The following is a 25,788-nucleotide window of genomic DNA, read 5'->3' on the forward strand; positions in this document are numbered from 1 at the left end:
TAACCCAAAACTGGGCTCTGCAACTAATATTCTCATTTTATCCTCCATCGCCCTCTCCCTTCTTCCCCCTAGGGCAAGAAAAACTACAATACAAATGCTAGCCATAACGTAGAAAGGTATCTTAAAGGGGGGCAGAACCCACAAAAAACCCTTACATACTGTTTGCCTTTTTGTCAATCAGCATGGCTTGAAAAATAGCTGTCTAGAATAATTTTATTTGTAAAGGCACATCTAGAAGAAAAAATAAAGTTTACAGCAAATTAGACATAAAAGCAACTAAATTTCAGTAATACTAAAACAAAGGGGAAAAAAAAAAAAAAAGGCTTTTGTTTTATACCTCTAAAGAAGGAGGCTAAGTGGGTTCAAAACATCATTTCATAAGCTTTCCACTAAAAGGCCATAGGACAGAGGTTCCACTCACAGGAAATATACTGTTAAGTATCAGAGTGAACTCTTAAACTGAGGAGATAAGAGATCCTAAATGCTACCGCTGTTTTAAAACACCAGGGACATGAACATTCAATACTAAAGCCACTGTCTAGGTCCTCGGCATGCCAGGACACACACATGGCAAAATAGCAAGCAAAATTATACGGTATGAGTATTCTTTTTGTACCAGTTCATTACCCATGTGTGTGCTTGGTTTCCTCAGTCTGAAAGTCACACAGACACATCGCTCAACACATCGACTTTTGTTTCTTGAAGACCCACTATTACTTCTAAAACAACGCTGGCCTCTAAGCCGACCAAAGTTTGCTCCCTCGTGCAAACCTGTGGACTGGAAGCAGGTGTAGACACAACTTATTTGATGTAGGAGATAACCAGGCTCCCTGGGAGGTGCAGACCAGCCGGGGCGCCAGGCCGGGCGGGTGCAGCCAGGTCGGTCTGCCACAGCCCGGCAGGGAGGGCCACCGCGCCCAGACAGCTGAGGGCCCGCCCGGCGCGCCCCAGGCCGCCAGCCCGCGCCGCCCTGACTGGAAACCGCTCGAGAGCTGCACGCCCAGGGCCGCCCGCCGCGGCGCAAACGGCCCGGCCCCCCCCCAGCCCCGCAGCGCCTCCCCGGCCCGGCTTACGGCGGCCTTCCCGCGGCGCAGGCACGAGCCGCTGCCCCCACCGGCTGCTCCCTCGCCGCCGCCTCCGCCGCCGTGGCGGGGGGTACGAGCAGAACATGTCTGCCCCCTGCCCTGAGGCGGCGGGAGGCCAAAATGGCGGCCTGAGGAGGGGGCTCGGCCAATCAGGAGCGGGGCCGGCGCGCTCCCCACAGAGGACCCCCCCCACCCACCCACCCCGGGAGCGGGCGGTGTCCGACCCCCCCCCCCCCCGAGAGACGACCCTGGGTAGAGAGGGCCGCTCCCCTGCCTCTCCCTCCCCTGCTGCCTCGGGAGGCTCCGGGGGGACGGTTTAGTACACTAATAGTTCTGGATGCACCCACGGCCCTTGCCACCGAAAGCCAGGGGTATGATCATCAGCCCCGCGGTATAAACGACCGCAGGGCCCATGAGGTGGGCACGAGATTACGCATGTAGATCTCTGTTCAGTCACTCCAGCCATTCCTAGAAATGCTGCAGCTGAGGATATGGCACCTTCAGGTGCTGCAGTAAAGCCTGTTTATCTCTCCCTCCCACCCCGTTCATCACTGCATCATTTGCTGATTCTCAGGGCTGTGAATAATTGCCTTCTTAGAGACTCTAGCATGAAGGAAGCAGTCACTTGATGGGAGTACAGATAGGCAGAAAGATCTATCAGCCTCGAGAAGCAAGAGTCCACACAGTAAACTGCAGCACCCACTCTCTTCCAAAGCAAGACTGCAAGGCTTCACCTAAAGTGACGTGCAAGGCAAGAAAGAGCAGAGGCTGCGAAAAACAGCGGGAGACAAAACCCACAGCAAACAGGCTGCTGCTGCAGTATGTTACACAGCTACGCTTCAGCAAAACCCTGAACAAGAGCAGAAGGTTACGTGGCCAGTCTCTTGTGCATCTTAAGAGCTAAGATACCCTGGGACTGTGTCCACGCCACTGCAAAGAGCACTATCAGACCTGGAATTGTGGGGTTTCCCTTTGCATACAGGAAGACAACCAGCTCTCATGCTTTCATTAGTGCCCTTGTCCACAGAAGAGGCATCTTTAGGGCTCTCAAATCCTAGACAGAATCCTGCTGGGGCGGGGAGGAAAATAAATAAATTGGGTCCTATTCATGAAAGCCTTTCAAAACAAAAACAAAGCCCTATAGCCTTGTAAACATATATATTATCTATATATTATATATATATTAAAATATTTTTTTATATATATGCTAAAAACCTCATGGTTTTAATTACTGAGTTACCCAAAGATTTGCTGTCTCTCAGCCTTTATCTGCTGTATCTCGGTCGAACCTCATACGGCTGCATTTGAAATCACACCAAGAAAACAAATGATTAAAGCAGAGCAAGGGAGTCAGGGGATTAGTTCATTCTGCATGGCCTTGAGCAAGTCATCTTTAGCTCCGAGGCCCTAATCTTATAGTGGGCCTGAGGCAGATGAAACACTTGAACACCCACACAAAGCACACTTAGTTTTTTCTCATTTGAAAAATGAGGATAACACATACATCTCTCTGAGAAGCATCTTAATCATTAATCTGCATTAAATGCTTGGAAAGGTGAAGTTTTACAATGATTGACTACCAAATCAAATTAACATTTTGCAATGCCATCGGAGTCAATAAGGTAGAATGACAACACAAGCACCCATTGTACTCAGCTCACAATCATCGCTGGAAAAATCTAACACTAGGAAGCTCTAATAGTCTCTTTCCCTCCTAACAACCAGCTGTAACTACAAATAGAACACAAAAGATGAGTGACTAAATGAATTAGTCCTGCACTGCATCCTCTATCTTGTTAAATGCAGGAAGCCTACACAGAGCAGTTTCAAAGGGTCTAATGAAGGAGAAACGCAAGCTCCGTGATCTCAGTCCTTGAATTGCCCAGTCTTCAGACAAAAGGTACCAGTTCTGCAAATAAAGGAACAAATCTTGCAGCTGCCACGACTTAGAAAACACTCTTTAAAATGCAAGACTTGTCCTTCATTAGGACCGCGACAATTTCACTATCCTATTATTCATTCTGTGTATTCAGCATGAGACACTTTGTTGCCTGCCTGCTTTTTTATGGTAGGTGCAAGCCTGTATTAGTTTTACTAGTAGCTGTCTCTTTTTGTACTAATTTTCCATTGCAGTGCATGTATATACAGTGTATCTCATAACATCACAACCGTTTTATTTGCACATGTGACAGCTGCATTGCAAGTTTGTGCACTTTTCCTTATTAAACAAGATCTGAAAAATGCACTAGAAATTTAAAAGTGGATTCTCAGCACCCTCTTGTGGATTTGGGGTGTGATAACCACCAAGTACTAGTAAAACTTTCACTACCATTCAGAGCTACAGAAAAGTTATTATTTTTGCAGCAAAACTACACTAGGGAAGTTAAATGTAAATGGCAAAACTTTGTAGTTAATGATTATTTTCAATACCTGAATAAAACCTGCATCTTTACTGCAAGCATCTCTTGTGCCACATTAAAAAATTTGCCAGTTATACACTGGCTCTCATGCAACATATGAACTGTAATACTGCTAGTTCAGTGGTGGCAGGGGATCCTGTTTCTATTCAAACATGCATCTATGCCTGCAGGCCTAGTCAGGATCAAAGCTGTTGTCATTTAGAAAAAAAATTGTCTGTGGTGGCTGCACAGAATAAGTTCCTTCCAAGAGAAAGTAGGATTTTTGCTCTGCTTATTAAGACGCCAGTAGCCAGAAGCTCTTCCAACTCAGCACATCATGACAATGCTTCTTGAGGTCTGGGAACAAGTAGGAGACTGGATGTGTTTTTCTGAAAGTGGCTTTCCTCCCCCATGTGTGTGCTTGCAGTAAAAGGCCCTGTAGAAGAAGATAGTGATAAAAGTACTTCTTTGTTCTGGTTTTGCATACATGTGTAAGGAATGGCCAGTATCCTCCTATAAACAGCGTTTTCCACGATTTACAGATCACACTAAGTTTTTAAGTCCCTCCTGAAGAATTCACAGAAGCCAAAGACTGACACATACACTAAATACTCCTAGTTACATATGCCCCAAGTAACCCAGATTTGTATCAACACAGCTATCTATGTTTTGTATGTACCAGAATTTAATGAGTGCTGTGACTTTGGTGAAAACATGCAAACCATACATGTGGTAAGGGTTTACTTCAACATAATGGCTTCCAGCATGTTTTAACCAGATCCTCAAAGCAGTTTCAGTGCCTGTCTAAATGCATAAGCATAACGAGCAAGCATTAGTAATGCTGATCACACTCACAGTGAATTAAAACACGCACAAGGTTGCTTGAGCACAGCCATCAGATTTTGTTCCTCTAAGGAATGCACAGGTGCTAAAATATGCTCAGCATTCCAGCTTTCCAGCCTTTTTATTTTTTTGGACAGCAGCAATACAATTACCGCTCCAGGTATATTGAAATCTAGGATGTTTTTCGTCACATGCAGATAATATGATTCATGTTAATTGCCACAGTTCAGTGCTGGAAGCACAGTTCTGCAGATACGCTAGCTACTGCATCTAGCCTGTGCCCTTCACTTGCACTACACCCACCTCTGAGAATCTCAATAGTCCCAAGTCTCACAATACCAGCAGGGTTTAAAAAGGGCACCTCTCAGTCACCATGCCTGGTATCTACCACAGTGCCCACGTATCTTCAACATATATAACACTGATAACAAAATACAAATTCCCATCAATGTGGATTTCTTCTCTTTGGCATTTCAGCGAATTTATCTGTTTATTTTTTCTTAGGAAGTATAATTCAGGCACATACATACATAGATATCTTTGAGAAAGTTAACACTAGACATTAAAATACTGTAAATTCAGTTGTGGTTTTGTTCTATTTTTCAAATATATACATTCTAATATATTGCTATTAGTTCTGTGTTCCCTTTGGAACACTGTATGCTTCTGTTAGATCTAGAATAATTTCTGCAGTTAAATGCAAAGCACCTTCAGAAGCTATTCCTACTGCAGAACAGCAGCTCATGCTTTCTGTGTCAGGCCACAAGCAAACACAGGAGGCAGCATCTAAGTTTCTTCTGCTGTGTTATCTTCTCCAGGAGGAGAAGCCATACCGTGCAAGCCTTATCCATTCAGACTTGCACAACTGACTTTTTTTTTTTATAAAGGGCTAAGGCTTTACCATTAAAAGGCTTGGCCATATTATTGTTCGCTTTACAATTGTACAGCTTATGTTCCCAACATATGACAAACAGATTTGTGCCACCATGCTTGTTTATAGGAGGATACTGGCCATTCCTTACACATGTATGCAAAACCAGAACAAAGAAGTACTTTTATCACTATCCTCTTCTACAGGGCCTTTTACTGCAAGCACACACATGGGGGAGGAAAGCCACTTTCAGAAAAACACATCCAGTCTCCTACTTGTTCCCAGGGTATCAAAATCAGAAACAATTGTTTAATGAAGAGTAACCTATATATTCCAGTGAAGTTTGTAAGAAATGAGAGTCTGAAGTTAAGCATCTTAAAAGTACAGTTTTGAAAAGTGAAGTCCACAGATCTCAGTAGCAGCTGCAGGGTTTCTGTCTTAGCGGAAAACACTAGTCATGTATTTCATTGCTTCCTTACATGTATTAAGTGTGAAGACCTTTGCTGGGAAAATAGTTCTGAAAAAATGTAGGAATATTTCATGTGGCTTCCAGGTCTATAAATATGATCACACTCTTAGGAAGAGAAAGAGGAAAAATTCCTACTCACCAGAACTACAGATCACGGTGACCAGGAAGCCATGCTCCCTCATGACTTCTTTATGGCATTCCTTTCACTTTGCTGAAGTTGCTGCTCAGAGGAAACAGGAGTAGCTTTGGTAAACAGAGTTATCCCTGCAGCTGGCTGACATAATTTAGGACAGACAGTACATTGATTTTCTATTTCCCTTAATAGATCACACATACAAAACGGATACACCAATTGATTGTTCATCTAAAGCAGAATTAATTGCACACACATGGTCACACACTACACTTTCTGACAGCGTGATCTGGAATGCAACTAATAAAACCTCAGTTGTGGATACGTGCTATTGCAGAACAATATACAATTTAGCTAAACTGGCAGGTATTATTTAGCCCTCTGATGGAACAAGTATAAGGACACATTTTTGATCATATAATGCATATCACATATCTCCTAAAGATTTGCAAGTTTTTTAGACTATGGCTCTTTTTCTTTTGTTTCTGGTCAGACTACCATCAGTTTGTCACTTCCTAGTGACCTAAATATGTACATTTTCTAATTTCCAGTTATGCCTTTTCAGACTTCAGCGACTGTTTAGCAAACATCTCTTCAGAAACACACCATCTCAGACTCCAGCAGGATGTCAGTGCCTCAGACTTTAATTCTTGGACCATTCCGGTTTCATACAGCCTCAACTTACACAAGTCTCTGAGCAGCTGAACTGTTTTGTTCTTCCTATTAAGTGTACTAATACAGATATGTACTTTGACTTAGGATTTATTTTTGTGTGCTCTGAAGATTATTTCCCATTTTACACTGACAAAAGCAAAGCCTAGAAATAGATGAGTTTAACTCACTTTTATCTAATATTAGTGTAAGGTTTAGTCTCTTCATCCGCTGATACACCATACAATAACCAGTACATCAACTGTTTTGTAGCTCCATAACATTATTTAAAACCCCAAAATACCAGAGATTCACACTGAAACAGGTGATAACAAGTATGTGTATTTATGTATATAAACCCTGTCAGGAATACCTGTCCTTAAGGAAAGGTTCCTCGCCAGCTCCGCAACTATATATTTTGAAAACAAAACCAAAAATGTTTAAAGTATATTTCACAACAGTCAGTTTGGTCTCTGAGCACAATAAAAAAATCCCTCTGCCATACAAAAAAATACTATATAAGTTTATTATAATTTAGGAACATGAGTAAAAGGAAAGTATTTTACAGTAGCTTAAAATCCATGGCAATGTCTCCTGTCTTTGTGTCAAAATTTATAGCATATGTGACAGCACTAGGAAGGTCAGACAGAGTTTCTGATTCAATAACAGAACTGAAAAAATAGACAGCTTGCTTGCAGTGGGGATTCCATTCACAGTTTCCCTACAGGAGAGAGTTAAAAGTGAAAGCAGTCAAAACTCTATGATATTATTCCTAGACAGTAGTAAGTCAGTAAGAGTTCTTGTTCCCAGTTCAGTACACAATGATCAGATGGTTATCACTTCCATTGCCACTCATTCCATTACAGGAATACATAACTTGAAATACCATATGCTACAAAAATGGCAAAAATGGATTTGGTCAAAGAATAATTTAGATAGAATACCAAAAATACTTACTCCTTCCCCTCAAAATTTTTGCTTTTTTTAAAACTGAGAAGAGGACATTGCATGAATAAATTCTACTTTGAGCTAGCATCATATTTAAGTTCTGAATGTGGTCCAAACTATGGGAGAATTTGGATCCAATTCAGACTCTCCCATTCTAAGGTACATCTCCTGTTCACCCCAAAAATATGAACAGATAGCTCTACTAGTTCTGAGTACATAGTATTCAACTAGTGTGACAACGTGCACTGCATAAACCAAGCATGGCCAGCAGAGACCCATTTTTCAGCACTGTAATCCTATAGACCTTGACATAATAAATTAGACTGAAGAAATACCTTTTCATTTGAAATTTGCATCAGTCCTGTACTAATGGAGATATCAGCAGCAAGATGATACTCCATCCACAGAACTGCTCCATGGCTCTTTCCTTTCCTGGGGAGAGGTGGAAGATAAAAACCTGTTACTTTATACAATACTGACAGCTTAAATGCTGCACCCATTCCTCACATAGTTTAGGTGAGAGCTGTAAAAGCATGAATAACTTGTTTCCTTGAAAAAACATTGAACAGCTGAATGATTTGGTAAATGGGTAGCAACTTGAAGTATGTGCAGATATGAAACCTAAAAAAGACAAGGAAAAGCAGAATATGTCATAACTAAATCTGCTCAGAACTACAGCCATTTAACAGGCACTCGATAACACGGCATAAATTATATGGCATATTTGGAGTACGTCCTTCAGAGACCCCAGCTTCTATTGTTTCTGAATTCTGAGGAAATATTTACCACACATACCATCTCACTTCAAGTGTCTGCTGCCCAAGGAGCAGAAGTCATGCTAGTGTGTTGCCTGTAAATACAACAGCTGGTGCAAAGGCAGAGACCCCATGCAGATGGTTCTGGATTTTGTGAAACCTTGAATTTTGTTTCACAAAGAGAAACATTATTACAGCAGTGTTTGAGTTACATAAGCTCGAGATAGTTAAAAATAAATTTCTTTTTTTTAATTCTTAACAGTATTTAAAGTTTGAACAGAATTAAGTACAATCTCTAGTTAGATTAATAGTGAAAAATATCTCAGAATGCATGTGACAAATATCAAGACTGTCAGAGTTATAGTTAAAAGGAAGAATAGCGTACACTTTAAAGCTATTAGAGTAATTTGGAAAGCTAAAAAGGAGCTTTTTCTGCAAGAACTCAGTAATAGGGAACAAACGGAAAGATTAAAACCATCCAGGCAATGGTTTATTTTCTCTAAACTATAAATGAATTTATTTAAGATTTAAATCATGGTATCATCTAGAAAAATGTTATTTTTGAAATACAGGCATATTATGTAGGAAATTATCCTTATAGCCTATTGTGAATAGCCCCAGGAAATTTGTGTCAGAATGACGTCCACAACTTTAGGTCATATTATTAAGAATGGGCAAGTATGTACCCACTAGTTAACTGTAATATACAAAAAGCTTGAGTAAGAGGTAAAAAAATGGATGATGACAGGAATGTTTACTGCAATGAGAAAACTCACCGTAAAAGCTTTATAGAACCCTCTGTGCTGAGACAGTGTTGTGGTACAGTCTTTCTGAAGTCAAATGTCAAAACTTCCTGGGGGTCAGAGAGTGACTTGCAAGGATATTCCCACAGAGGGTGAGGTTCTGCTTCCTTGGATTCCCTAAAATTCAGAGAATTCTGAAGAAAGAAAGTAATAAAACTATCTGAAAACAATCCAAAAGCAAACAGTCCTTGTTTTCAAGTTATTTATGTGTCCTGAACCAAGAGTATTTAAGCAATAAAGCTGCAGGAGGACAGGACCGTACTTCTTAGGCATAAAATACAAACTACATGCATGAACTAATTGCTTTGACTATGGTCCTCAGCAGTGAAACACAAACAGGTGCTTTCAAAATACAATGCATTTAACTTTTCTCCTCCCTTGAGATGAATTCTACTGTAGAACTGCCTGTACTCCTCTCCTCCACAATGACTATAAAGGCAATCTACAAGGCTAACTCAGATAAGGATATTGACAATACAGCTCTAGAAATTGATACAAATAAATCTCACCCTTCATATCTATTTCTTGAAAATCAAAAAGCCTTTTCTCTCTCAAAAGTACCTGCAAGGGCAAGTAAGGGCAGCAGGATTCATCTATGAACAACCCCCAAATGATTTGATTTCAAGCTCAGAATAAAATTTTGAGAACAGTATTTTTCTTTTTTGAATAAACAGAAGTATTTTCAAAACAGTGTGAAGTACTGAAGAGCTTGACAAATAAGAAGAAATATATAACCCCAAAACCCATGCCACAGAAGTTACTGTTTTGCAAGAACTAAATAACCACTATATTAATGAAGAACTAAACCAATGGTGTTGTGCCTAACATACAAGTTTTTCAAAGTCACTAAATACTTTTTTAAGCCAACGCGAGTTTTGTTCTGTTTCGCAGAGACTTGTGCTGAAACTATTCTCATTCTTCTTACTTTAATCATATCATCCATAGTACGGACATCAAAACCTTCACAGGTGCCACATGGACTCCTGATTCTCCATAAGTCCTAAAAAAGAAAACAGGATTTTGTTGGCTTTATTAAAAGAAACAGAAAATCTTAAAATAATTCTAGCTGTAGATTAGACATTTGGTAACAAGCCAGATCAAAACTTTTTACTATCTATACATTCCTAAAGCATTAGAACTACTGCAAGAATTGGAAGATAATGTAATTCTGGGAAAATATTTTGCAAGTCAGCTAATTCTTCAGCCACTGTTTTCAACTCCTCTAAACAATCTGTCACATTTCCTACTATCTCTATGCATAATTTACTTTAGAGTAGGTATGGATTTGCCAAGATGAAACCCTTACAGGCCCCCCATTTCCACTACCCAACACAGGTAAGTGCTCCCAGTGGCATCAAACATCTTACAGCCTATTGACTACCATTCTTCCCTTTAGCACTCCAAAGATTAGTAAAATTATTTTACACGCTTCATACTATGCCTCTCATTAACTTTAGCAATCCACTGGAGAGACGGTGATTCAGTTCAACTTTTGCTTTTCTTAGACTGCATTAATAGTCTCTTAATAGAACAAGAACATTCACTAGCTGTGGATGTTCTTGTTCTATCATAGATGTAGAAAATATATTTTATTACCTGTTCATTGTTGCACTTAGCAACCCCAAATGTTCCTGCTCTACAAGATGGCAGCAGGACTGCTATACATTTAAATAAATGCTGCTGTAATTTATGCCTGAATAAAGCATGAACTAGAGTGACTATAAAGAATCTCTGAATGGTATATCTGATAGAACTATCAAATCAGATAGGTAGCATCCTGCTCCCTAAATGCAATTATAGAGTAAACAAGTTTATAACCGAAGTAATTTCATCAAATTCTTTCTCCTGGATCCAGCTTTTGCTAACTGCTTAACTGTAATGACATATCCCTACTCTGACAAGGCAGAACAGCCTACAGAGCCAGTTCTGCAGAATACCTTACAACACTATGTCTCTTCCTTCTGTCTAACCAAGAACTGGTAAATGCAGAGGTTATTTAAAAAAGCCCAGAGATTCTAGTCTTTGAATCTAGATTCACCACTGAACAAAGAGGAAAACGTGAAATTAAAGCAAGAGCTTTTGGAGTAGCTTAATAGAACAAAACACAAGTTAAATGTTCTATCAAAATAGCTATGTGGAATCATCTCTGAACACAACCCTGTACATAAAAGTATAAAACTGAGGTTCAGGTGACGTGAATGTCACTCTACATTCTGCTACTAGATTGCTGAATAATCTTAAATCATCACTCTGCATGCTTCAGTTTCCTCATCCAGAACATGAAGAGAATAATTCTTGCTTCCTTACAAAAAGCTTTGAGTTCTAGGGAAGTAAATCCTCCGGGTAAGAGAGCATGGAATTAAAATTAACTGCTTATGTCAATCCGATTACTGTTGATTAGTCTTAAACAACTGCTTCCTATTGTAAGATTCAGATTTACATTATCTACTTAGTATATATTTAAATTCTCTACATTTTTGCAGAAAACTCAAAGGTATGTAAACACATGCAGTGTAGTTGATTAGTGCCAGAGGGAAAAAGAACATACATATTTTCACATGCACAAATCAAACATGGAAGTACGAGAACAAGATTAAAGCGCATTCAAATAAGGAAACTGTTAAGGGAGAGAAGGCTCAGACACAAAACTACACAGCTGGTGAACCAGACAAAGGGAAGAAAAGAGAGAGAAAAGACCTGGTATTTGTAACAGATAAACTGAAGGTTACATTTATGTGAAAATTCATTAGACTATAGCATTTTTTAAAATATACAGATATGTTTATTTTCGTTACACAATTTCAGACTAAAGCTACTGGACAAAAACTCTGCATATTAATTACAAAAGTACCTATCTAATTTCCATTGTCATTGTAGGTAAACTCTTCACGGTCTTTACTGACAAAGTCCTTAATAACTGCAAAAAAGTTTGTACCTTTGTACAACTTCTGAAAGATGACTTTTCAAAGTATTAAGATGTGACCCCTATTATGCTCAAATTTAGAACTGTGCGTAGCCTCAAGTGGTTAAAAAAAAGAACATGCAATTATGAATCCTGCCTCCAGTCCTATACTTATAAAGCACAATTTAAAAACTTGTTATTTTGCAGAATATCTACTTCTATAGATAACCACAATTCTCACATGCTTCAGCAATATCTCTCTAATCTAAAGAAAAATTTTAAAACATTCAGCCCTTTCATTTAAAATGGTAAAATTATTCAAGTTAATTTTCTGACAGAGATGGCTGAAACAGCAAAACTCATCTTCAAGATGTCAAATATTCTTTTCTCAGGTGGTAAGTGCAAAACATATCAAAGTGTGCAGCATTAAGATGAGATAAACTTGCTGTTAAAAAATCCTGGATGAATACTCAATTTTAAGTGGATTAGTGTAAATATCAAATGGATAGTTCTAAACAATCTCACCTGAAACTCCACAATCATCATGTGCAAAGAAGCAGACTGAGGTAGGACAGTGACATTGCTGGTAAGGTGGCTGGTCACAGCTGTCCTAGCATACCAGAAATACAGGTTATGCCACGGCAGCAAACTTGTAGTAAAAAACGGCTCTCCCACAAGAACAGAAATCTTGGCAAAGAAAGAAAGAGATTAAAAGCATTGTAATAAAAAACAACTCACTAACACAGGCTGTTTATATCTTCAATAGTTAGACAATGCAATACAGCAAGTGAAGTCATCTAGATAAAAACTTCTACTGTTCCACAAAGATTTAATTACTGCATATACTGCACAACAATCTTTTTGCGCTTTTAGTTGGCAAATTTTAAAATTAATTTTCCTGCAATAAAGTTTGAGAGAAAATATTGCAGTTTTATGTTGGAAGGCTTTGTAGTAAGAGTCATAGAATTTTGAAATTTTTAATTTAAGGATGTTAGTACTTCCAAATAGACTGCAATCTTCTGAGTGGCTTGAGAAAGAAGAGCTACAGCCTAGCAGAACATAGGCAGTTAAACCAGTTTAACTGCCCTTACAACTGGTGTAGATTGTGCAGGAAGGGAAAGTCATACCCTTTTAAAAACAAAGCAAAAACCCTCCCAGGCTTGAGACTAAGCCTCATTTAGTTTCAGTGGGACAACGTCTGAACCATCTACTTGTTATAATTTATATGAACTAGGACATAATGGGATTCATTGTGGTTACAGAAGCACAGTAGGAAAGCAAGATTTATTTTCACCTTCTGCTCCCCACCACACCACTAAAATTCAGTATTGGACAACTGTAACATACCTTTTTATCTTCCAAATGAGAAGAGGTCAGCAACTCAGGACGTGCTTCTATTATTTTAATTTTATCTTCGAGATGATTTGCTTTAAAAAACTAAAAAGTAGCATACTGTCTTTATCAAAAGTTACAGTTGAGACTCAAACCCACACCAAAATAGTAATTTTATTAAAAATAAACAAAAGGAAACCAATAGCGAAAAGAAATTTTAAAAAAACTGCCTACCATAACTCATCAGGACAATACAAGTCTATTCTTGAAGGGTGCATGCACTTTGAGCCAACATGTCACACCTAGTGAACTAAAGCACATGCCCTACATATTCCTTCAATTAAGTATATAAAAAGGCAGGTAACACAAAAGTTGCCTCACCTTCATTCATTTGTACTTTGAAGCATATGGGAAGGACAGTCAAGAAAGATAAGTGTTATTTCAGCTATGAATACACTGCTTATTTGGCTTCTGTTTGAGACCAGGTTTGCGTCCCAGTTTGCTACCATTCATGTTTTTGTACTCCTAAGCCACAGGCTGAGATAGACATCTTTCAAATATACAGTGCCAACTAAAACAGACACAGCTGAACAATGACTTCAGGAAGCTGCTTTCAGTCACTTCTTAGACCTTAGCTGCCTCTCCTGAACAGCCTCTGCTCCACTGGCAGGGCCTTCTGTGCCCTACCCCAAGGAAGCCGCTGAACCATCACCTGCAGTTAAGGCCCATTGCCTACTGCCTCCTAAGAGCCAAAGAGCAGGGCAGGCATTCCCAACTTGTCTCAGCTGGAAGACAGAACTGCTAGATGCCACCTTCCAGGTGAGACTGGTGCAAGCTACAAGATGCTCTCCCATTCCACTAATCCTCGGAAACAAACAGCTTGGCTTTTATCTCCAGTGCAATGAGGGCAGCAGCTCAAGCAGACAAGCCAATAAACATCCAAGAAGAGATCAAGCACTGGCAACTATATTCCCTCTGCTCAGCTCAACTTCCCCAGTGACCTACTCAGCTTGTGGCTAAAGCTCTGAGATTGGATCTATCTCCAACAGGATGTATTTCTCCAAGTACTTGCACACAGCTCTGCACAACTCCTTGGAAAAAATCATAACTCCTCCCTCCAACATACCCCACCTCCCACAGTCTTATCAAACTGTACGATCAAATACATTCATTAAACTTGATTTAACCTCCAAGTAATTGATGCAAGGATAATCAAAAGCATCAACTTTGGCCTTAGAAATGCCATGAGTTCATTTACTGCTTTAACAGAAAGCTGAATACTCACTTTTTCCATGACAGAACAGGACACAGCAGAGTTTTCTAATGTAAACACCTAAAGAAAATATACAACAGTAAGTCAACTAGCTTTATAATTTTTAATTAAATATGTAAACAAACAATGAAAGAACTATTTTGAAGCCCTAGTGAACATAGTTCATAAGAACCACGCATCTATTCCACAGCCCTCTCTCATGTACCTTTTTAACAAAAAAAACCCCTACCCCTCAGTAACTACAATAACTAAATAATACTGTTTTCACAGCCATACAAGAAAAAAAAAACAACAAAATGCAAATATTTATTTGCACATAGCATATTAACATTTGCTCTAGGCATATATATACTCCAGAACAAATGCAAGCATATTGCCAGTGTGCTGAATCAACCTCCACTAGTGCTTACTCCTTCTAAGCACGGTTTAACATGATCTGATTGTATCAGCTGGACAGAGCTCAGATGTACAATGCAGCACACCAGCTGTTTGAAGTAAGAAAGAAATTAGGTTTTATTCAATTTTGGTGAATAGTTAGGCAATATGCTGCTACAGGGCTAGGAAAATACTATGGAAATTTCTGTGTCTGCCCTATTCATTTCCTCTCTCCTGGTTGTCTGTGACTAGCCATTACTAAAGACAAAAATACAGGGGCCATGGATCACTGGTTTAACTCAGTATGTTTGTTTATTTCTATGAATTGCCTAGCAACTTCCTCAGGTTTATATTACATTACACATTCCCAGATATTCAGTCCAACTGTAATAGATTTTAGTCTGACAAGCCCCATCAGAAAACACATCAAGTATGGTATACACTTGAGACAGGCAGGCAGTTCTCATTTACACACAGACTCAGTATTCTTACTGCTTCCTATCTTGCTGTTGCAGACCTTTCACTTCCGACTAGATAATAAATGTAATTATGGAATTGGAAACACAAAAGAAGAAAAAAAATTGCCATTTATGTCGGTAGAAACAGTATTTGCAAAAACACCAAGATACAAAATGGCAAACAGCAATCAGTGGGGAATGAGGAACACTGCTTTCATTCAAGGTTACATATTGGTAAACATCAAATCTGGTAATTATTATCTCCCTAGACTTCAGCTTGATCAGAGATGAATTTAACCTCCTCTTCAACACAATGGGAGCCTCTTTCTCACTTGTCACTTGAAGAGGCACTGGAAATAACTAAATAACAGGCTAGAAATTCTGAACCAGATGAGAGGGCTAGAAATACCAAGCTAAAACACAAAGAAAGAAAAACAGGAAGAAGTACTGTACCTGCTTTGCTCCAAGATAGTGAGCCAGCACAGGCAGCAGACTCCCATCACTGATACAGAGGCAAACACTATCTGTTTTCAGAACCTACAGAAATTAAATAGTCATTGTTATTCCTATTCCAGATGAATAAGTTTTCAAATTCTAGACATTCTGGTAGTGTTTTTTCCCCACTTTATACACTTCCATATCAAATAAGGACTGGGAGATACAGTGATTAATATATCCACTTCAAGCAGAACAGAATACTATTAAGAAATGTTCATCTAATCCCCTTGTTTTAGGTCAGAAAATGTTTGGACAAAAATGCATTGGGTGTCTTTATTCAACTACCAATACCCCTTCTAACAAATACACATTGCTACAAATTGCTACAAATTTCTATGCAAAAATGGCTGCTTAGAATTTAAAAAAAGTAATACCAAAGTTTTCATGACAAAATATAACTTATATCTGCTGATGTAAATAAAATATACTTTAGAAGCAAAGTCCTTTAGCAAGGGAGAAACAAATTCCACAAATAATTACTGCAAAAAAACCCAATACACACATCCATGGCAGAAGCCAAAAAACCTACTGGCAACCTGCACTCACTTTCATCAAAGACTTGATGTATTGGCGTGTTCGGTTCTGATCATTTAATTGCCCAAAGCGTGGTCTGTTCCAAAGAAGATGAGCCTGACATCTACAAACAGGACTCTCAACATGAACGTCTGATTTCTTCTCATCTTCTCCTCTGCAAAGTAATTTCAATGAAGTATTAACTACAGCATCAGTAATATGTTTTCACAAACATGTGCATTTACACATTTTAGCTAGTATGCACATTAACGCATTTGAACTCCACTGTTACTTGTTCAAATCCACTAGTTCTGAGGGGACCCTTTTTTAGCTTTGCATTTCCAAATGAAAAGAGCAGCCAATTTTCACCTTTTTTTAAAAAACAAAACCAAGAACTGCCCAAACTTTCCCACTGACTGTGATGGTTAGGTATTTTAGGCTTTGACCTTTTAGAAAAAAGTTATGCATTTGGATTCCTAAGTAAAAAAAAGGCACATATAATTCAGGAGTTAACTTTTAAAGCTGGCATTGATTTTTAAAAATGTTGGCTGATATTGTCATCACAACCAACATGATTAAGCTCCTCTTAATTTGAGAACAAGGCATTAATCTCAGAAAGACAGTGATAAGAAAACACAAAAGAGACAGCATGGCAATTACGCACTCCTTTACCTATACGCCAGCTCAGCCAAGATAGGCTTTCCAGGAACCTACCATGAGTGGGTGTTGTTTCTCTGTCACAGAATGCCATCAGGTATAAGGCAGGAGCCTGCAGTCCAAACCTCAACTCTGTTTTTATGCATCACATGTTTTTTTCACCTGTGCATTGCCCATAAAGTGGCTTTTAATAATTTTCTAGTCTTTAGGTTCTGATCTTGTTCTTCTACAAAACAGCTACTTCTAAGAACAGCAAATACTCGAGCTTGGAATAAAATACCCTCCCTTTTCACACACACGTCTTGTTACCTGTCTTTCTGCAGCTTATACCACACAGAGTACTCATCACGACAGGCAGTCAGGTACACCTTCTCACCCTGGAGAACTGGCTCCTCATTTGGAAGGAAATACACACACTGCATCCAGTGATCTCTCCACTGAAAAGGGTTAATAAACAAAACCTTAGGAATTAACTCATAAATAGTAAATGGAAAGTAAAAATATACCAGGAAATCAATTCCTAAGAATGGGCACAACTTTGAAGCACTGATGTATGACTCGCTGAAAGAATCTTGTTCATGTCAGCAAGGCTGAGTAAGGACTAATACCGTGTATTGAATAAATGCCCTGCATATAGATTTCTTACAACAGAACAAGCCTGAGACCACTGGCTTGCTGACTAGCTAAGCTTGTATTTTAATCAAATGAAAACCAAATCCAAAATACACTTTGCATTTATTAATGCAGTTTTGTCTCTATAGTTCACTTATGTTAGAAACCTTTATGGCTGACAGTGACCAGTGGTTGGAGCCTCATGTATCAAATGAGGTCACTTAGTGTCACTCAGATATGACAGCACAACTATTTTGTGTTTCAAAAAGCTATTTACTGCACTGTAAATATTCCAAGCTGATCGGTCATTCTAAGCTGACCAAATGCCCTGAAGCTTGATAGTTTCAAATTTTATTCTCAAACATGGTTAAGTGCAAGCAATCATTCTGTAGTTTCCTTTTAACTAAGTTGATCCTACTAGTAAATACATTCATACAAAAACCCATGAATCTGATCTCCTGTTCCTCTAAATATCCAGTATCAACCCAGCATTTTCCAACACCAGCCTTTTTTATGGGAGTATAAATATATTACCATAAACTTAACACTTATTTGGAAATTTAATAGAACTACATGGAAGCAAACCACAGACTAATATTTTGACAAGGGATAGAGACTAGTTAAGAAAAAAATATGTGGAAATATTTTGATTTATTCCTTGAAAATAATTTTTAAAAAGTCTGGAAGACAGCTTCAGTTTTAAAGTTTTACATTAAAGCTTAAAGGTAAGTCCTACATGAAAGAAAACCTAAAACGGGTGCGTAATAAAGTTAACATTTCTATGATTTGCTTATGTAGCATCTTCCAATACATAAAGCATTAGCAAGTTCCTACACAGTTTAAGGCACAGCTGCTTAAAACACCCGGTATGACCTTTACCCAAAATAATTACTGATAGTCGTTCGATGATAGTATGTGAAGGCTCAGTATTTTACCTGGAAAGCAGCAGTGGGTTTTACCCAGTATGGAGCCATTGTGCAGTTTATCATCCCAGAAGGATCCATGTCAATATCCCACCAGGAAAGTACGATTTGTGCCTTGCCAGATTTTACAGGCTCCAGCTGCACTCTATAGTAGGTAGGAGCACTCCTTACTGGCTTACTGAAATCCACACTGCAGAGAAGCATCAAAATTGTAAAAAGAAACAGTTCAGCATTTTTCAGAAATTTTCACTAGCTTCCCACGGTGAATACACAACTTATATAAAAGGCATAACAGGAAAATTTTGGTTTGAACAAAATGACGACACCTACTTTACCTGAACATTGTCACCACATCACTAAGGACAGTGAAGTCACTTGAAGGCATCTGGTTCAGCTGGATATCACAAACAGATGGAACACCTGGACAGTTCTCCATTTCTGAAGGGGAGACAATAATTTTTTCACCATCCTCTGCTTCGACACGAACAGGAAACAGTTTGCTCCAGGACCACATTCTTTTGGATTCCACTAACTGGACATACACTGTTGCCCTGTGAGGCACTGCCTCACATCCTTCCTGAGTGTTAAAACAAAGGGTAAACGTATTCAACAAATTTGACTTAGTAACATGCATGAGAATGAAATCAATTGAAATGTGAAACAATTTAAAGAAAAAGTTGGACTAGGAGCTTTGAAATCTTAAACACAAATTATTTCAGAGACTTCTGCAACATCAGGGCACTTTCGCTTTTTCTCTATTTGTGAAATACAATACATATATACCTATCTTGTTCAGTGTAGTTCAGCAAGGCCAGATTACTTTATTAACCATGCAACAGTACCATTTTACTAGCCTCAGTTAAACATGTATTTCCATACTCATTCTGAGATGAGAGATCTATCTTGAGCTTCTCAAGGCAGGTAACTACTAAGCTATCAACATTAAAACAGAGTTTGTGATTACAATAAGTAAATAAGAAAGATAATTGCTCAAATATTTATGCAATAATAACTCTGTATCCATGTTTAAAGAGTAGAAAACATGTAAGTTGTTCTAAAAAACCACTGTGAACTAAGAGCTAACTGTGAAGTCCAAGAACAATTCTTTTACAAAAAAAAGTCTAGTTACAGTTTAGAGTTATATATGGAGAGCAGTAAAAAGTTATGGAGTGCTATTGTCTTTACACGTAGAACTGGTGAAATGAAACTTATAAACCTAAATAAAGTTTTGCCATCCACATTTTAATTAAAGGGAAAAATTAGCAGGGGTGAAGGAGAAAGCCCTAAAATTACACCCATGGATTAATATCCAGTGGGTTTTTTGACATATAATTTGATTACGGTGCTTAAAGTATTTTCACAGGCAAAAACCACGCAGAGTAGCAAGAGCTCCTTAGGAAAAACCCAATCAATTCCTGGGAGGTGAAGCCCATCAAATTTAGGAGGAGAATAATTTTTTAAAACATCTTGGGACCTATTCACCATTGGAACAAACTACTAAAGAAAGTTCCAAATCAGAACTGGATGCCTTTCTGAAAGACATTTGTTAATCAGCAAGTTAATGGTTTTAATACAAAGCAACTAAGTGTAATTTCAGAGTCTGTGACTTACAGTATGTGCCCTGATAGCTTTATTCTAGGAATGAATCTAGCAAATTATTCACTGAATAAGAAATTAGCACAGCTGATGGTGTATTTACAAAGGATACAGAAGGTTAAATCAAGTATAATCTCTATCCTACTCCAAAAAAGACAGAAGAGTTTCTCTAGGGATAAATCTGACACACTATCAATTTCTGTTTTCTTACCTGTACAAGGTATTTGTGTGCATGCTCATAGGTTGGTAAAGCTCCTTCTCCGATCAGCTCTGTATCAAATAATTCTGTTACCAGGATGTTTGCACGACATTGCATATCTCCATCTAAAAGACACAATTTAACATAGTAAAATTGAGACTTTTTATATAAGTCTTTCAAGAAAATACTATACTGAAAACACAAGTCATTCAAAAACTTATTCCTGTTAGAGAGCCTGATAAAGACTGCAAATTATTTTCTTTTAGAAGTTTACTATGAAATACAAATGACTACTGAAATACTATTCAACACTTCCTTTTGAAGTAAATTTCCAATGTTACTTCCTAGAGAGTAAAGGATTTGCTTGGTTTAATTAAAAACATTCAGAAAGTGAGAAGAATACATATTCCCTCGTGGTTTTGAGGTACTCGCCAATTTTTTAACCCTAGCCTATTTTTCTCACCTGGGCCAACTGTGACTTCAGTGGAGTGCTTGTTGATTACCTTGATCTTGTCACAAAAACCATTTTTCTCCACTATCTTCACAGCAGCATTAGCCATGGGCTTGAAAACCTGTAAATAGCAAGACTCTTCACAAACTAGTAAGCTAACACTAGCTTTCAAAAATGAAAGGACATCAACACAAAATGCAGCATATTTAGTCCTGCCAAAATTTTAACATCTTCTGTATCTTTTCCTGTTTGAAGTTCATTACCATGAAACAAGACAGCAAGCCTCACTTCAAAGGTTCATAGGGCTCCAATGTCACTGTTACAAACTATCAGCTGTTTCCAAAAGCTACTCCAAATTAACTTTTGAAAGACAAGAATACACATTAAGAATATTTAGCATTTACATTAAACTTGTTATTTTTAAGAAGATATGCATGCATCAAGAGAGGCCCCCAGAGACTTTTATGTGCTCAAAACAAATAAATACATAAAAGAACCCAAAACAACCAGCACTGAAATGGTCACTTAAGTATGCCAAAAATCTGCTTTTATTAACAGCATAACCGTGAAGAGAATTTTTATTTCATTTAGAACAAAAAGAATAAATATATAGCTTGAAAATAGCAGAATGATGAAGAATGTGTTGAAAGGGCTTAACATCCACATCCAGTTTTTAAACTCAAAAATTTTTTAAATATTCTACTCAGCCACACAACCTGACTACTTAAGAGAAGAAATTTGTGGCCACTTTGGAACCTAGCCCAAGTTCCAGAACTGGAATAATGTATTCCTATTAGAACACCTACACCAGTAGCTCTCAGACTTCAGATTAGGCTTTTATTTTCCATCATGGGCCTCCCTTCCTCCCACCAGCTACTGATCCTCCTCCGTCAGAGTGGTCAACAAACCACTAAAGCAGAAGGCAAAAGACCTCTCCCTACCACATCACTTCTGATACTGTCTCTTCCCTATGATTGGCTGTGAACAGATTTATTCTGGAGGCTACTGCTTCCTGTACCTACATGAAAGATGACTGACCCTACATGAAAATGATCATAGGATAAAATCCAGATTAAAAAAATGTAGATTTTTACTTGGATAAAAATCACAGTGCACCCTTTCAACTATGACCATCAGACAAGTGAATCTTCTTTTTGTTTTTTTCAAATGTGTAAACCAAAAAATTAAATTGGCCAGAATCTTCCTGTTATCCTTCATATAAGAAATGACTGATAATGACCATCAGGATGTTTCTTAACTGCCAATAAAAAAGGATATGCTCCATCTAATCACAAAGAAATGAAAAATAAGTTTATGAGACAGTATCTTTATTAAGATGGGATTCATGTTATTATTAAGTGGGTCTGAGAACCCATCTCCAAGAGCTGAAACTCAGGAAGATCAATAATATAGTTTGAGAATACTCACGTTTTTCAAAAACATTTATCAAGTTTTCCATATTACACTTGAGTTTTGATAAGTAGAGAAGACAGAACACTATGAAACTTAACTTAGTACTGTTAATCTGTACATTTACAGAAACTATCCCAAGAATGAAAAATGTATTATGTCTTTTCAACCATATGCTCATACAATCTAAGTCTTTTTCACACAGATAAAAGCATCAAACTTGCACTTCAGAAACCACAAATGGCAAATGCATCCACAGCACTGATCAGTCAGACAACTGCATGAAATCTCTAAAAAGAGGTTATGAACGTGCATGCAGAATTATGTGCAACCAATAACAAATGCTTACCTCAATCGCATAGCAGAAATCTGCACCTGCTGAAGCTGCCATCATAGACAGGAGTCCTGTGCCAGTCCCTATGTCTAGAACAATTGCTTTCTCACCCCTTTCTTTTACTCTGCTCACTGCAGCACGAATACCTTGGTAATACTTTGTGTTCTGTGGAGATGGGAAAAAACAAAGAAGAAAGAGAGCAGCAAGCTTTTATCTATTCATACTTTTAACTTTTGTAGAGAAATCTTGCACTTTCAGACTATAAGTTTATAGCTAGAAAAACACCTACAGACATTCTTCATTCTATAGTCATACCAAAGCCATTTTCAGTGAAAGGAAGTGTTTTTGGAGGGATCAGTCCATTTAAAGCACATCAATTTTTATCACACCATTCACTCATCATTGATCAATCAGCTATTTACAACGCATGCATAATTTACAAATGCAATAAATTTTCTAGACATAAAAATAATAGTTAAGATCCATGAGAAATACTACTGGTTTTCTTATTACTTTTCCACTGCAGCACCACTCAAATAGTCTTCTAGTGCCTCTGACAGCATAAGACCTGAAGTATCTTGGATTTAGATTCCTCTCCATATACTGGAAAACATTCCCACATGAGAAGCAGCATGCGTAAATACTGGCTTTTGGTTATGTGCCATTAAGTGGGGCTACATGCATACCAGCAATAACAACAGGGCAGGATTGTTTTTTTCCATCTGTCAGCTACAGTATACATAGCGAAATATATGCTTATATTTACTGCATAATAGCCTACTGTAAATCATTTGAAAAGGAATGTCTTATCAAGCCTTTCCAAATAACACACTATCTTTGGATATTTGGAATCTGCTGGATTCCTTTCCAAACCATTCTAGTTAACACTTTTGATATATAACTCCAGTAGAGTTGTTTTAATTACTTAGACACAACTTGGTGCTCTACATGGCTTATTAAATGCCTGATCCCTCTGGCATGTTTCAATTCAGTATGAATTCAAGACTCGTAGTATAGACACCATAAAAATCTTTAAAAATGTTATTGACTAAACGGCTAGAGCAGAAAGTACATTAAAACCATCCACTCCAGACTTTATCATGCCAGTAGATACGGTATCTCAATTTTCTTCTCGATCCTAAGCAGTAAATAAGAGCTAAAAATATCACAAGAGAATTAAGATAGACTTTACTTACATTCCTAAAAACTAGATTCACATTTATAGCCTTTGAAATTTCATCTAATGAGCTCTCTCTGTCAAAAATGTCAAACATAGAACAGCAAGCTGAATGTAAATATCATGTTCTGTAGTAAACAACAGAACACTTAAGAGTCAGATGTTGATCTAAGAGCAGGTCTGGTATCTTAAAGGGTACAAATTTGATCATTTCATCCTTCAGAGAAACCTGTATAATCATGCAGACAGCTATTCAAGAGAAAGGAGATTAGTATTTTCTTACCATTCAGAAGTTTTTTTGCTTCTATACTTACTCTGTCTTTATCGTGAAGCATATCTGCATAGCGTGACCTAAAATTTAAAAAATCCAGTCAAAATACTACATACTGCAAAGCATGACAGAATTGCTAGATCTTACATAGCCTCCTTTGTTTTCTCTTACTAAGGCAACAGGTCCCCATGACCCATAAATGGGGACATACAATTTGAGGATCTGAACTGGCTCCCAAATCTAAGGAATAATGTCATTTCAGTGATCTGGTCATCAGCAGATACATAAACTAATTAACTGCTGGCATATATTCTCTCTTCAGCAACAGACCCAATACATGAACCTATGAACAAACAGCTGTGAAATAACAGCTGGGACAGACAAGAGCTTCATACAGAGCAATACACAGGAATGAAAGACAGCCTAATAATGGTCTACCATTTGTTACCAAGACTTAAATTTCTTTGGTATTCATATCTTCATGGGTCATACTACTTAAAAATACTCCCAAATCTACTCTTCCCAATTTCTCTGGCTGTTACATTAAGCTCTTAAAAAAGTTACTACAGGAATAGACACTTAGTAATTGTTTCTTGCACTGGGGATTTAAAAGAAATTTAGTCAATGCATTTTGCCACAACTCAGTCACTGTCAGCATTAAGATAAGCACCTCAGAAATGTTTTTTAAAAATTTAGAAGGAAACTACCTGGAGAATACTTTACAAAATTCTACATTTCTAGTTCTGTCCTGTACAACACAGGGCACTGTAACATTTAGACTGTCCTACAATCTGTGTCCTTTAAACTTCTATAGAGAAAAACCCAAAATTTGTCATAAAAACAAGTTGTGTTTGCTCTTTTTTGTAGCTCTAGTGGAACAATAAGCTATTTTTTCAAGTATACCTTGCAATTTCCTGATGATAGTCATAGTTCTCATCCTCTTCTAACCACTCCATTGCACCAGTGGTTGGATTAGCTCTTCCACAAAAGGTCTTCATGATCAATCCCAATTTGTATTATTTATGTATTATGTGTGGTTTTGCTGTTTTGGCTTCAGTATAACACCCAAAATACTGGCTGTGTAAAAAAAAAACCCACAGAACTTCAAATGAAAACAACAGACATCACTTTAGCTATGGACACATATATACTTTCCCTGTTATACCTGCCTTGTCCAGAAGCATTGGTCACTGCCTTGCACTTTTTCTATAAGAACGTTTTCAGCTCAAACCTGTCACCCAACCCTGCTCAGGAACTCAGCCCAGGAAAAAAAAGCAGCAGTAAGTTCTCAAGGAACACCACCTTGTCCTCAAGGCAACGCACCGAGGGAGACCAACCACCCTCTCTGGGGGGGTTCCCACACCCTGTCTGCAAAGGGACCTGCCAGCTCTGGGCAGCGGCAGAGCCAAGGGGACTGGCGGCCGCAGCGCCCTGCCCGACTGGGGCCCCGGGCCGCGGTGGAGAGGCCCAGGGCCAGAGCAAAGCACCTGCCAGAGGCTCCCCGCGCCCGGGCAGCGGCAGCCATGCCGGGGATGGGCGCCACCGTGGGACAGGCCCAGCCGCGAGCAGAGCGGCCTCGGCCGGGACCTTCCCCCACCTCAGGAAAGAGCTGTGACGGGACACCGCGAGAACGCTCTCCGCTACCCCCTGCACGAAACCAACGCAGCGACCCCGGAAACCCGCGACCTCATCTCATCTCATCCCACCCCGCCCCAAGGCCCCGCCACCACCCACCCCTCAAGCCGCCACCACCCACCCCTCAAGCCGCCACCCACCTCTCAGGCCGCCTCAGAAGGCGCGAGCCGCCGCCTGCCCGGCGTGCACCGCGCGGCGGGGGCGGGGCCCCGGGC

At 38.8% G+C, this 25,788-nt stretch overlaps 1 protein-coding gene across 6 annotated transcripts; it reads right to left on the reverse strand.

Moving 5' to 3' along the window:
* Positions 1-6,948: 6,948 nt before the first annotated feature.
* On the reverse strand, positions 6,949-25,782 carry PRMT7 (protein arginine methyltransferase 7). 6 transcript variants are annotated; one of them, XM_074839396.1, is made up of 18 exons: positions 25,714-25,781; positions 24,842-25,015; positions 23,982-24,018; positions 22,506-22,655; positions 20,759-20,867; positions 20,308-20,420; positions 18,836-19,077; positions 18,513-18,690; positions 17,275-17,402; positions 16,342-16,483; positions 15,751-15,834; positions 14,477-14,524; positions 13,207-13,296; positions 12,385-12,546; positions 9,883-9,957; positions 8,931-9,091; positions 7,735-7,831; positions 6,949-7,172 (listed from the first exon to the last, which is right to left on the reverse strand). In XM_074839396.1, exons 2-18 carry the CDS (start codon positions 24,934-24,936, stop codon positions 7,014-7,016), a joined length of 2,070 nt encoding a protein of 689 aa, XP_074695497.1. In that variant the 5' UTR covers positions 24,937-25,015; positions 25,714-25,781; the 3' UTR covers positions 6,949-7,013. The 6 variants fall into 6 exon arrangements, 5 of the variants coding, with proteins under 5 accessions (XP_074695497.1, XP_074695498.1, XP_074695499.1 ...); XM_074839397.1 differs by having other exon boundaries at positions 25,695-25,741; XM_074839398.1 differs by lacking the exon at positions 25,714-25,781 and adding an exon at positions 25,673-25,685.
* Between the last annotated feature and the right edge of the window lie 6 nt (positions 25,783-25,788).

Source organism: Strix aluco, chromosome 14, assembly GCF_031877795.1.
Source record: "Strix aluco isolate bStrAlu1 chromosome 14, bStrAlu1.hap1, whole genome shotgun sequence".
Classification (NCBI taxonomy): Eukaryota; Metazoa; Chordata; class Aves; order Strigiformes; family Strigidae; genus Strix; species Strix aluco.

Coding starts and splice junctions, on each gene's coding strand:
- PRMT7 (XM_074839396.1), bottom strand. CDS start 24,936: ATGAAGACCTTTTGTGGAAGAGCTAATCCAACCACTGGTGCAATGGAG. Junction 14,525..15,750: donor ACTATCTTGGAGCAAAGCAG/GTACAGTACTTC, acceptor TATTTTCTTTAG/GTGTTTACATTAGAAAACTC. Junction 7,832..8,930: donor GGTTCTATAAAGCTTTTACG/GTGAGTTTTCTC, acceptor ACCTCTCCCCAG/GAAAGGAAAGAGCCATGGAG.